At 38.3% G+C, this 12,655-nt stretch overlaps 2 protein-coding genes across 7 annotated transcripts in view; one reads left to right on the plus strand and one right to left on the minus strand.

Moving 5' to 3' along the window:
• The window catches only part of psda (pleckstrin and Sec7 domain containing a), a 55,536-nt gene that overhangs the window by 19,249 nt on the left and 23,632 nt on the right, over positions 1-12,655 (minus strand). For 3 of the 5 annotated variants that reach the window (XM_074647286.1, XM_074647284.1, XM_074647287.1), the window contains 5 exons: positions 6,046-6,243; positions 5,880-5,960; positions 5,198-5,310; positions 4,643-4,701; positions 3,363-3,452 (listed from right to left, as the gene is read on the minus strand). In XM_074647286.1, the coding sequence (XP_074503387.1) occupies positions 3,363-3,452; positions 4,643-4,701; positions 5,198-5,310; positions 5,880-5,960; positions 6,046-6,243 (541 nt within the window). Of the gene's footprint in view, positions 1-273; positions 3,081-3,362; positions 3,453-4,642; positions 4,702-5,197; positions 5,311-5,879; positions 5,961-6,045; positions 6,244-7,257; positions 7,414-12,655 lie in introns of those variants that run through there. The other 2 variants (XM_074647288.1, XM_074647285.1) reach the window with 2 other exon arrangements.
• Positions 1-12,655, plus strand: part of LOC141774548 (very long chain fatty acid elongase 6-like) — a 59,341-nt gene that overhangs the window by 9,525 nt on the left and 37,161 nt on the right. The gene's annotated exons all lie outside the window — the stretch shown is intronic.

The following is a 12,655-nucleotide window of genomic DNA, read 5'->3' on the forward strand; positions in this document are numbered from 1 at the left end:
TTATATTTTATTACATTTTATATATATTTTAAATGAAATTCTATTTCATTCTAACATTCGGGAAAACACATTCCCATATTTGGATATTCTGCATATTTAAAAGTTTATATGTCTTTATTTTTTACATGTTTAGGTATTCTATGCATTGTAATATTACATTTTTATATATGTTTGAATTAATTTATATTCAATTGTTACCATTTTGTATACTTAAATATTTTGATATTCTACATATCTAATATATTAAATTAAATAATAATAATGTTATATAATATAATATATAATTATGTATTATATTATATAAATCCAATAAATATATAATGGATATTTCTTTGATATTTAAATATTTCTTCCATGATTTAATATTCTATATATTTTTGTATTTCAAACAAAGACTACAACAGGATCAGAGACAGGATGAGAAAACACAAACAGGTGAAAAGAGGAGAAAAATTAATTATCAAATGAGAAGCACGCACGCACACGCAGTCCATTTCATTAATGAACAGCTGCAGATGAAATGGAAATTTCTTTATAAACTATTTTGTTGATTAAATTGAGACAAAGAGTAATTTATAGTTAAAATAAGGACTGCAAATGATGAGGATAAGGATGGATTTCCATCTCACGGTGACCAACAGTCAAGAACGTAACGATTCGCTGATATAAAACAGAAAATCTGTATATTTTTTATAGAAATAACTTCAAATATACAATAAATGTAATGATTAACACTGAAGACATGAAATGACTGTTGGAGTCTGAAATAAGTTTTGACACTAGTAGGGAAATATTTTCTCTAATCAGACTTTAATATGACAGTAAATTGTTTTAAATGATTAATATATTTAAAGACAGCTGTGACTTCCTGTTGACACCTCATTAAACAACAGTGAGAGCGTCACAAACACAAACCGTCTCAGCGAGTTTAATCCTCTCTAGAAGCACGGATGCGTAATTCATCAGCTCACAGATTCAACAAACATGAAACACGACGGACCGAGTTCAACCTGCTTCTGAAATCAGACCCACTATGTTCCTCATCATCGTGTCACAGGTTTCCAAAACCAGTTCACCAGTTGTGTTGTCTGACTGGAACACAGTAACAGGTTTCCTCCTCTGAATCAAAGTTAGCCGATGTTTTAATAATCTCATTGTCATAAAACGTCCCCAAACATCTCTCGTCTCCTTTCTGACGCAGTGCAAAACATATTTTTGTACTATTCGAGCCGAGCCGCCATGGTCCGGTGCCGCAGAATACGCGGTATGTAGATTGTAGCGGTGGGAAAAAAAATAGATTCACCTATGTATCGCTATTTTTTATTTTTATTTTAAGATTTTGAAATCGATTTTTTAATGGCAGAATCGATATATTTGCTTCATTTGTACTACGTCACCTGACTTCCAGAGCGTCAATTATTGCTGCAGCATAAAATGACACGCAAAAAAGCCAAAATTTGTAGCGATAACACATGAAATGACTTAAGAAATTGTTGTGTTATCCATACGCTATTTGGTGATACCTCGATGTATTGTGATTAGGGCTGTCAATCGATTAATCACACATTTTGTATCTGTTCAAAATGTACCTTAAAGGGAGATTTGTCAAGTATTTAATACTCTTATCAACATGGGAGTTGACAAATATGCTGCTTTACGAAAAATCTATGTATATATTTATTATTGGAAATCAATTAACGACACAAAACAATGACAGATATTGTCCAGAAACCCTCACAGGTACTGCATTTAGCATAAAACAATATGCCCAAATCATAACGTGGCAAACTGCAGCCCAACAGGCAACAACAGCTGTCAGTGTGTCAGTATGCTGACTTGACTATTGATTGTGTGATAGTGATTATCATAAAGTGGGCATGTCTGTAAAGGGGAGACTCGTGGGTACCCATAGAACCCATTTTCATTCACATATCTGGAGTTCAGAGGTCAAGGGACCCTTTTGAAAATGACCATGACAGTTTTCTCTGAAAATATTTGAATATGTTATTGGAATATTTTGAAAAAAAATATGTCAGAACAATAGGCAAAAAATGTCCAAAAAAGTCTGCAAAATGTCTGAAAAATATGTGAAAAATGTCCTAAAAAGGTCTGAATAGTGTCGGGAAAAAATATCATAAAAACAGTAAAAAAAAAATGTGCGAAAACTTTCGGAAAATAAATTAAATAAGGTGAGAAAAAAGTCAGAGAAGGCAAAAAATATACAAAAATTGTCCACATTTTTTTTTTAGAAAAATGTCTGAAAATAAGTCAAAAACAATGTCCTTAAAAAGGCAAAAAAAGTTAGAAAAAAACAACATGGTTGGTAATAATCGATTCCTTAGTTTTTTTCTAGTTTCATATGACACCAGTATCTTCACTCTACCTTTAAAACTGAGCTGCTACAACCTAAAAATCACAAGTTGCATTAATGCGTTAAAGAAATTAGCGGCGTTTAAACAAATTTGCGTTAACGTGTAATTATCATGTTAACTTTGATAGCCCTTATTGTGACCTTTTCCTTTTAGGGAAGTGTTTGTTCAGTGTATTACACAACTGTTTGAAATGTTCCTCATTGTTACAATGAAAATAGTTTGATAAAGTTACCAGAGGACAAAATGTTCCCTCAGTCCCTCAGCAGGAGGACTGTTTCTGTCTTTGACACTTGAACTTCTGTCTGTTCAGAATAAATGAAACCAAACAGATCCCGATGCTTTTTCCCACCGAACCGTGACTCCTGTGTACCGTCACACCTCTAATAAATAAATAAATATATAATGTGATTTATTAGTGACAACATCTCCTGGATCTGAATATTAGAGGATGAGTTTTTTTGTAATGAAACCTGAACATATAAAGACACTATTCACTCCGTCTGAGTGTAATTCATATTTCTCAGTAATAAATATTCTGCATTCAATGTTTTTCTTCCTCACTCAGAGTCAGAGCTGCTGCTGCTGCCCACACACACACACACACACACACACACATTAACAGAGTTAGAGAGAGATGATGAGGATGATGATGGAGGTGAAGAGGTGACGCAGATTCATGTTGATCGCTCAGAGGCTGAGATGGTAAAACTGAGATGGAAACAAAAGAGTGGGAGAAAGAGAGACAGAGACACACAAATACAAACACACACACACACACAAATACACAAGAACACACACAAACACACGCGCACACACAGTCGTTCAGCCCGGCGGCAATAAAGAGTTGAATTTAATGCATCTCCCCTTTTCATTTCTCTGCGCTGACAATCACAAGCCAAAGATCCCTGTGGGAGTGTGTTGTATATGTGTGTGTATGTTGTGTATGCGTGCGTGTGTGTGCGTGTGTGTGCGCGTGTGTGTCAGTCGTACCTTCAGCAGGTCTTTGGGGAAGTCTTTTCCATCGTTGAGACCCTCCAGGTTGGTGATGAACTGACTGCAGGACATCCTCTTCCCCACGTTCTACACACACACATATAATTAATCAGCTGTGTTTTATTATTTTTATTTTATTATTTTATTATTTCATTGTACTTCTATAAAGTTTGGAGACAAATGAGACAGAATAAAAGCAGAACGGTCAAAGTCGAAGCAGCAGAAGCGGAGATATCCTGACTTTAATCTGTAGTAGCCCGTAATCCTACATTTCCCATAATTCAGTTCCTCATGTCTGGGGACCCAGGTCTCTGAGGGTAGCGGCTAGAAGGGAGCCGACAAACGTGGGAAACTCTTGCGAGATTGTTGAGGTTAGGATAAGTCGTCGGGTGGTGACGTTTTTGCAGATGTCAGATCAGGTTACGCGGTTTGCGTGCTTCCTTCTTGACACGACCGTAAAGAGATAGATAATACTAAATAAGATAATACTTTTACTTTAACTCCATTTAGATAATAATAATAATTTTACTTTAACTCCATTTAGATAATACTTTTACTTTAACACATTTAGATAATAATTTTACTTTAACTCCATTTAGATAATACTTTTACTTTAACTACATTTAGATAATACTTTTACTTTAACACATTTAGATAATACTTTTACTTTAACTACATTTAGATAATAATACTTTTACTTTAACTACATTTAGATAATACTTTTACTTTAACTACATTTGGATAATAATACTTTTACTTCAGTGAGGTTTTGAATGCAGGACTTTTACTTATCAGTAGATTTTTTTAGGATTAATTTAAACTGGTGAATAAATGTCATCTCATTATATATATTAACACTCGGCTGTGACTCAGAACTGTTGCTCGGCGTGTGATTGGGCAGCTTGTTGCCGCGGCAACGGTCATCACTTCCTTAAACAAGTTGGCAGAAGTTATCGTCACCTCGGTGACTCCGTGTGTGCAGCGGGATGCAACAAAGTCTAATTATCACCAAAACTGATCTGGTCTCCATGACAACGGAGCAAACTCCATCTGTTGAGGAGACCATGATAGTGTACGTGATAGAGAGCATGTGAACGAGCATTAGACTATTCTAATTAGAATATATATATATATATATATATATATATATATATATACATATATATATATATATATATATACACACATCCATATATACATATATATATACACATATATATATATATGTGTATATATAAATAATTATATATTCAATATTCAAATTAAATCAGACTCACGTTTCCATGAAGGTCTGTGTTCAGCAACATGACGGCACAGGTCAGAGTGTGGACACTGTCTGAGAGACAACGAGAGACAGAGAGACAGGTTAGAGAGAGACAGGGGAGAGACGGACAGACAGACAGGTTAGAGAGAGACAGACAGACAGGTTAGAGAGAGACAGGTGAGAGACAGAGACAGACAGGTCAGAGACAGGTTAGAGACAGGTGAGAGACAGAAACGTTAGCGACAGGTCAAAGACAGAGAGAGAGAAGTTAAAGAGAGACAGGTGAGAGACAGAGAAAGACAGACAGACAGGTTAGAGACAGACAGTCAGACAGAGAGGTTAGAGACATAGAGACAGAAAGACAGACAGGTTAGAGACAGAGAGGTTAGAGACATAGAGACAGAAAGACAGACAGGTTAGAGACAGAGAGACAGACAGACAGACAGTTAGACATTCAGACAGACAGGTTAGAGACAGACAGGTTAGAGAGACAGACAGACAGACAGGTTAGAGAGAGACAGACAGACAGACAGGTTAGAGACAGACAGACAGACAGACAGACAGGTACCTTCAGTGGTGAGGCTCTCTGGGTTACTCTGTCTGTATCTCCTGGAGAACTGAGCGAGGACTCTCTCTCTCTCCTGAGTTTCTCCCATCAGAGCGAACTGACTCAGAAACAACCTGAACACACAAAACTCACGTGAGCTTGATTTAACGTATGTTTTATTGACGGCGTATGAGGGCCATCGTAGGTAAAAATATATATATAAATATAAATAGGTAGCCGGGAGAGGGGGTAATATTCAGAGAAAAACTCAGAATCTAGGAGATTAATGTTATGAAGTACATTTGTAAGAAAAATCTCAGATATTGTGGGTAACCGTGGTAACGCCAGCCACCATCTGAATATCATTACTCCTAAAGTAATGTTATTATGGTTAGGATGGCCTCTGAGCTACAAACTGCATATAAAAAGTGATCGTAGTCACCGTGACGTCACCCATTGGTCGCCCTCTTGGTTTTTGGCCGTCGCCAAAGTTTTTTCTCACAAAATTTATGATTTTTGTAAATTTGAGTTTTCTTCTCATAAATTCTGAGTATTTTCTCTCAACGTGAACTCCAAGTCTAAATTAATCTGCATTTGATTGACCTCTGTTTTGAGATTTTATGTAGTTTAAAGTCATGTTGTGCATTCGTGTCTGATGATTTAATACCGTTATGTTAATCAGTAAGAATCGGGAGGCACTGACCTGAGAGCCTGATCGATGGTCAGACCGGTGAAGTGAAAGTTACTGAGATATTCCTCGGCCACCATCTGACTGAAATCATTACTGCAGATACAAACAGGAGAGTTAATATAACCAATCACTGTTGAATATATCAGATAACATATGTGATGAGGACAGGGACACTGACTTCTTGCCGAGGTGTCGAGCCACGTCAGACTTCTTGAAGCCGTCCAGGTTGTAGAGGCGTTTGGCGAGACGTTTGGCCGCCTGCCGGTCGGGCTTCGTGCCGTTCGCCAGCGCTTCGTCGCTGCCGCCGAGCGCCAGACGCTCCGCCACGTCGGCCTGCGGGTACAGCATCTCGGGTGGGCAGTTCACCGGACGCTCCCTGACAACACAAACACAAACACAAACACAAACACAAACACAAAGACACGTTATTTCAGGACTTTCAGGTCCCTTTTTTGTTGTGCTGGTGAACCACAGTGAGAATAGATCTGGTTCCTGTTCTCACAGTTCCTCCTTTAAACTACAGATGAACACAACTAGTGGTTAGTTATTCAGCATTTATTTTATTTCATGCTTTTTTCCCCCTCTTTGGCCGCCTCCATCTTGGTTTATTGGCCATCTCCGTCTCGGTTTTTGGCCGTCTCCATCGCCTCATAAATGTCAAGTTTAGACGTTTTCTTCAGTATCAGCAGTGATCCACTGATTGTCGTCTGTTTCCGTGGTTACAGTGCAAACAGGAACTGATAGCGGCTAAGCGCAGCATGACTTTTTTCATGATGAAGATTTAGCAAAATTAAATACTACATATAAAAACGCAGGGATCAGCTATTAGCCCCTAACCCTTCAAAACCCAATGCATGATGGGAACTCTTGTCATTGTGAGCATGTTAGCATGTAGCACAAAGCACCTCTGTGTTTAAGTTCAGCCTCGGAGAGCTGCTAGCGGGACGTTTCCTGTTACTGATCAGCTGACAGAAACACTAATACTGACACTTGTTCCAGATAATTTATCGGTTTACAGATTAAAGCTTGTGTCTCTATTTATTATCTACTATTAGAATCTACTGTTGAACTGGTCCAGCTGTTACTTCCACACTCTAAATATATTTCATAAACAAATAATACAACCAGCTCAACCGGTCCTCAATGCAAATAATCATACTGAGCCAAACTACATGTAAAACACAGCCGGTCAAACTTCACACATTTAATACGTTTCATTCATTCCTTTCTGTCAACATGTTGCAACACTGGATGTGGTTCTATTTCCCTGAACAGCCTCACAGTCTATTAATAACTGCTGCATCGACCAGCGTCCCCTCAGGGATCAATACACTTTACTTTACTCTCACTTCACCCGAGCCGAGGACAATCATTGTTCATGTAAACGCACCTATCATCTGTTGAGACGAGTCCGTTCTCCATCAGCTCTTCATCGCAGCCTCGCTTTAAATAAACAGAGTTACTCAGAGAGTAACATGAAGTCGACCATCGGGAGGAAATGAAGTTAGAGTTGTAAGTGAAAGTGGGAAGTGGTTGAACCACAGCGTGGACTCTACGTCTGCTTCCCTTAATGGACTCGCACTTCCCCTCAGTGGATCAGCTGCGATCAGGTGATCCAGGTAAACAGCAACTCACAGATACTCAGAGCCTTTACTGCAGTAAAAGTACCAATACCAAAGAGTAGAAGTACTCTGTTACAAGACAAAATCTTACGTACTGCAAGTACAAAAGTATCAGCATCAAAATCTACTTAAAGTACCAAAAGTAAAAGTACTAATTTTGCAGAATAATCTATATTATATTATTGTATTATAATTATTGATGCAATAATGTGTTCATCACTTTAATGTTGCAGCTTGTAAAGGTGGAGCTACTTTTAATGAATTTGTGATATTTCAGTAATTTTTGTCTGATAATTTATTAATATTTTTCTGAATATATTTTTGTGATATTTTACAATTTTTTTTAGGATATTTTACAAATGTTTTTTTTAGGATATTTTACTGATATTTTACAATTTTTTGTCTGATACTTTACTAATATTTTTGCTATTTTACTAATATACGAATACGAATATTTCATTTGTTCATCACTTTAATGTTGCAGCTGGTAAAGGTGGAGCTAATTGTAATGAATTTATATACTGTTCGGTAGTTTAATCTATAATAATTAGGGCTGTCAATCGATTAACATATTTACTTGTGATTAATCGCAAATTAATCACACATTTTTTATCATTTCAAAATGTACCTTAAAGGGAGATTTGTCAAGTATTTAATACTCATCAACATGGGAGTGGATTAATATGCTGCTTTATGCAAATGCATGTATATATTTATTATTGGAAATCAATTAACAACACAAAACAAAGACAAATATTGTCCAGAAACCCTCACAGGTACTGCATTTAGCATAAACAATATGCTCAAATCATAACATGGCAAACTTTGAAAGACAGTTCAGACTCGTTCTTGATCCTAAAGGCAAAAATGAACAGTCCTGTTGCCTTTAGGTGGCGCCACAGCATGAAACCGGCTGTCCATAATATCAATTAAAATCTCTTTTTCCTGTTCCCTTTCCGCACACAATCAGATACTTGAGAGCTCTGCAGACTGATCCTAGTTAAAAGAAGGCCCAATGAAACCCATTCAAACACTAATAAATATATATAAATATATTAATTCGACCCAGAGGCGAGTACTCTGGTCTTTCTGTAGTATTTCCTCGTGTGTGAATGTATGTCCGGATGTTTCTGTCGGCGAGTCCTTCCTCCACCAACACAACCCATTCATCCAGGACAGAAATAACCTCTTCACTCAACAGGACGCCAGGAAAGGCTTGTTTTACCCAGCAGCCACTGGGGCCGGTCCATCTCTGATCTACTTCTACTGAGTCAACAGCCAAGTACAAGTTCAGATCAGACACTCAACCGATGACGGTCTGGTGGGTGGAGATTAGATTAGATTATTGATTATTAGATTACCAAACAAAAAGTATCTGCTGATTCTTTTATTACATTAACATAACCAAATAATATCATTTATTTGGGCAGTCAAACCAGAATAAAGGAAAGTTCTCAGTACGAATTGATTGAAACATCCGCCGAAATGCTGCGTTCATGTACGAATGTAATTTGTGACTGCAATGTTTTATATTTTAAATCTAAGACTAACGACTTATGCGACTAACGACTCACACGACTTACGACTCACGTAACTATTACGTACTTAGTTTGCGTACTTATTTTAAGCCCACATGACTAACGACTCAGGGTGACAGGCGGGTCTGTTACACACTTTGGCGTGTAAACATTGATGCCTCACAACAAAAGTCCATCATTCAAAATAAATAAATCCTGAATTAATGGATGTAGAGTTACATTGTCAATGCAAAGAGTTTTATCCCTCAAACAACACACTATTATTATACTGGAATGGCACTCGGCGCAGACCTCCGCCAAGGCTGTTTTCATGAGTGAAAAATAATTTGTGTATCCGCCCTGTGATTTAGATCCACTCCAAATAGTAATGGGTTTTTCCTTGGCTCATCCACTAAGTTTCATGAAAATTGGGCCAGTAGTTTTTCCGTAATCCTACTGACAAACAAACCCAAAACATAACCTCCTTGGTGGAGGTATTAATCATAATATTGACTGCTACTGGCAGGGAGTGTAAATGCCCAAAACACAACACCAACTTCACCAAAGACTTAAACACTAGCAGAGAAAAATATGAACCAGATTCTTGACCCACATTAAGAATTAATTACAACCAAAGAAACAGTGGATCTAGAACAAAATAAAGAAGCCTGAACATCCCCGTCTCTGAGCAGAGATTGGTTCGATCCAGCGGCCGTCTCACCGGAGAGAGAGAGGCTTAAAACAATGACTCACTGACCGACCGACAGAAAACAGGAGAGAAAAGACAGAATCAGAGATCAAAAGAGAAAGACAGGAAACAGAAACAAACGAAGAACAAATATAGAGAAAGAAAGACTGTTATTTTCCAGGGTGTGTCACTCAGCTTTCATTCATCCAGCCTGAAACCACATTAACCAAAACACCAAAACCCAGTCTGACTTCCTGTCTGTGGCTCTCAGCTCCAAGCCCATTGGTTCCTACTGAAGATGTAAACCTTTACAAACACAAATATGTAGTTTCATCAGTATTTTCCTCAAACGCCTGCTTGCTGTAGTTCTAATCAAACAAACTGGTGGAAATAATGCATTTGTTGGGGACTATTTTTAGCGGCGCATTAATCCACATGTGGTGCTTTAGTGAGTATTAGTGGCAGCAGGACGGTAGATGTGGGATTGAGTCAGACAAGTCTTGGACATTCTTCACTAATATTTTTTGTACATTTTTCACCAATATTTTTTTTTTTACATTTTTTGGGACATTTTTCACATATTTCTCGTTTTTTTTTTCACTTCTTATTTCACAAATTTTATTAGTAAAATATGCAGAAAAATGTCCGAAAAAATATTAGTAAAATATGTGAAAAACATTGTGCAATAAGTCTGAGTTATATCCGAAAAATATGTGAAAAATAAGTGAAAAATGTCCAAAACGTATAAGTAACATATGTGAAAATTAGTATATGGTTATCGGACTTGCATTTATATAGGGCTTTGTGACACAGTGAGGCTCATTGATGTCGTTTTATATATTTTACTAAAACATTTCCGACAGTTTTCCACCATTTTCACTAAAATGTTTCACATATTTTTCAGACATTTTTTACTAACATTTTAAAAATATTTTACTAATATTTTTTGGGTCATTTTTCACATATTTTCCAGCAGCGTGGTATTTCATATATGAGCAGCAGTTTCCATCCATCCATCCATCCATCCATCCATCCATCCATCCATCCAGTTACCATTTCTTCTGGTAAAACTAAAATCTCACATGTGTGACTTTAAAGCTCCTCTTTGATATCCGCTGAGGGTTTTGTCAGAAAGCAGAAGGCGGTAAACAGAGTTCAGCTCTCACATGTTCCACTCAGGCCTCACTGTGGAACGAGTGCTTGATCTATAATGAATGCTCAGTTGAGAAACTTAAAACGGCAAACTTCCTACAAAACTCCAGAGGAGATCCTCCGCCTGTAGGCGCTTTAATTCAGCAGAAAGGTCTGGACTCTCTAAAAACACAGGAAGGTTCATAACGGATTCTGTTTGAAGTGATGCAGAGCGAAGCCTCCCAGCAGAGCCGAGTTACTGCTGAGTCAGATCACCCAGTTCGGCCTGTTTTACACTGAAACTGAACCGAATCAGGAGCTGCTCCACCAGGACGATCCAGACCTGAAGGTCAACATGAGGGTCAAACTGAAGGTCAACCTGAGGGACAACCTGAGGGTCACGTGTGGTCGGAATATCAATGGACTTTCAGTAAAGGTCAGTGCTGTCGTCCCTGAACACATCAGGAGCTGCTCCACCAACCTAGTTAAACCAGTTTGGGTTTCAAATGCCAATATCAAGGATTTTCACTGTTCAGTACCTGCTCAGGTAATCTGTACACTACCTGCTCAGGTACTCTGTAAACTACATGCTCAGGTACTCTGTACACTACCTGCTCAGGTACTCCGTACACTACCTGCTCAGGTACTCCGTGCACTACCTGCTCAGGTACTCCGTGCACTACCTGCTCAGGTACTCTGTACACTACCTGCTCAGGTACTCCGTACACTACCTGCTCAGGTACTCCGTACACTACCTGCTCAGGTACTCCGTACACTATCTGCTCAGGTACTCCGTACACTACCTGCTTAGGTACTCTGTACGCTACCTGCTCAGGTACTCTGTACACTACCTGCTTAGGTACTCTGTACACTACCTGCTCAGGAGTTGGTAGAGACCAAAAACAGCTAAAAGAGAGAGAATATTGGGCTGACATTTATCAGGTGACACAAACTCAACAACTTGCGATGAATCATCGCGTTGCTCTGTAACTGATGGATGTGGAAAAAATAAACTGTTTACTCTTAACTTACAGTTTATAAACTGTGACTATTAATATGATGCTGTATTATATTAAATTAAATGAAACTACTCTGCAATAAAAAACACGTATAAAACAGCTGATAGAGTGTGTGTTTCGCTGCAGGTTAACACAGTCTGGAGGCAGACGACTTCCTTCCTCCCCCACGCTGTAAATAAATCACCCTGACATGTTTTTATTGATAAAGCATCTAGGAGTCTGTCGACGCCGGCTGATACAAGAACAAGTAACACGTGTTCTCCTGCAGGTCTGAATCACAAAGTAAAAGCTTCGGCGTTTCACTGAGTTGCATCACTAGAGCAAAACTGCAAAACAGTATCTCTTGAATGAAGCGAAGAGACAAACAGAAATGAGAAACATGCAACAGAGCCAAGAAGAAAAAAAAACAAACAGCATGAGACAAGAGAAAAGACGTCATGTTTCATCAGGAACCGGAGATCATTTCCTCTACTCTGATGGATTCAGTGGACAGAGCAGCCTGTAGACTGCTTTCAATGTGAAGAACCCGGGCCCGTTTCAACCGGGAAAATCTGTCGGATGTGATGTGACGTCATGCACGCTCGTGAGTGCCTTTATTTTCCAGCCGTCTACTCCTCCTGAAGTAGTCTCTAGCGGCGTAGGGGTCGACCAATCTGGTCCCGTTGGTTAATGTTAACTCTCTCAACTAACACTCGTGATCCTTGAGAGTGAGTGACAGAACATATTGAGAGAAACTAGTGTTTTCTTCAGCCAACAATACTTGCTAGCCAGCGTTAGCGAACGTGTTCAGAGAATTATTCTGCCTCCACTT

Source organism: Sebastes fasciatus, chromosome 9, assembly GCF_043250625.1.
Source record: "Sebastes fasciatus isolate fSebFas1 chromosome 9, fSebFas1.pri, whole genome shotgun sequence".
NCBI classification, from domain to species: Eukaryota; Metazoa; Chordata; class Actinopteri; order Perciformes; family Sebastidae; genus Sebastes; species Sebastes fasciatus.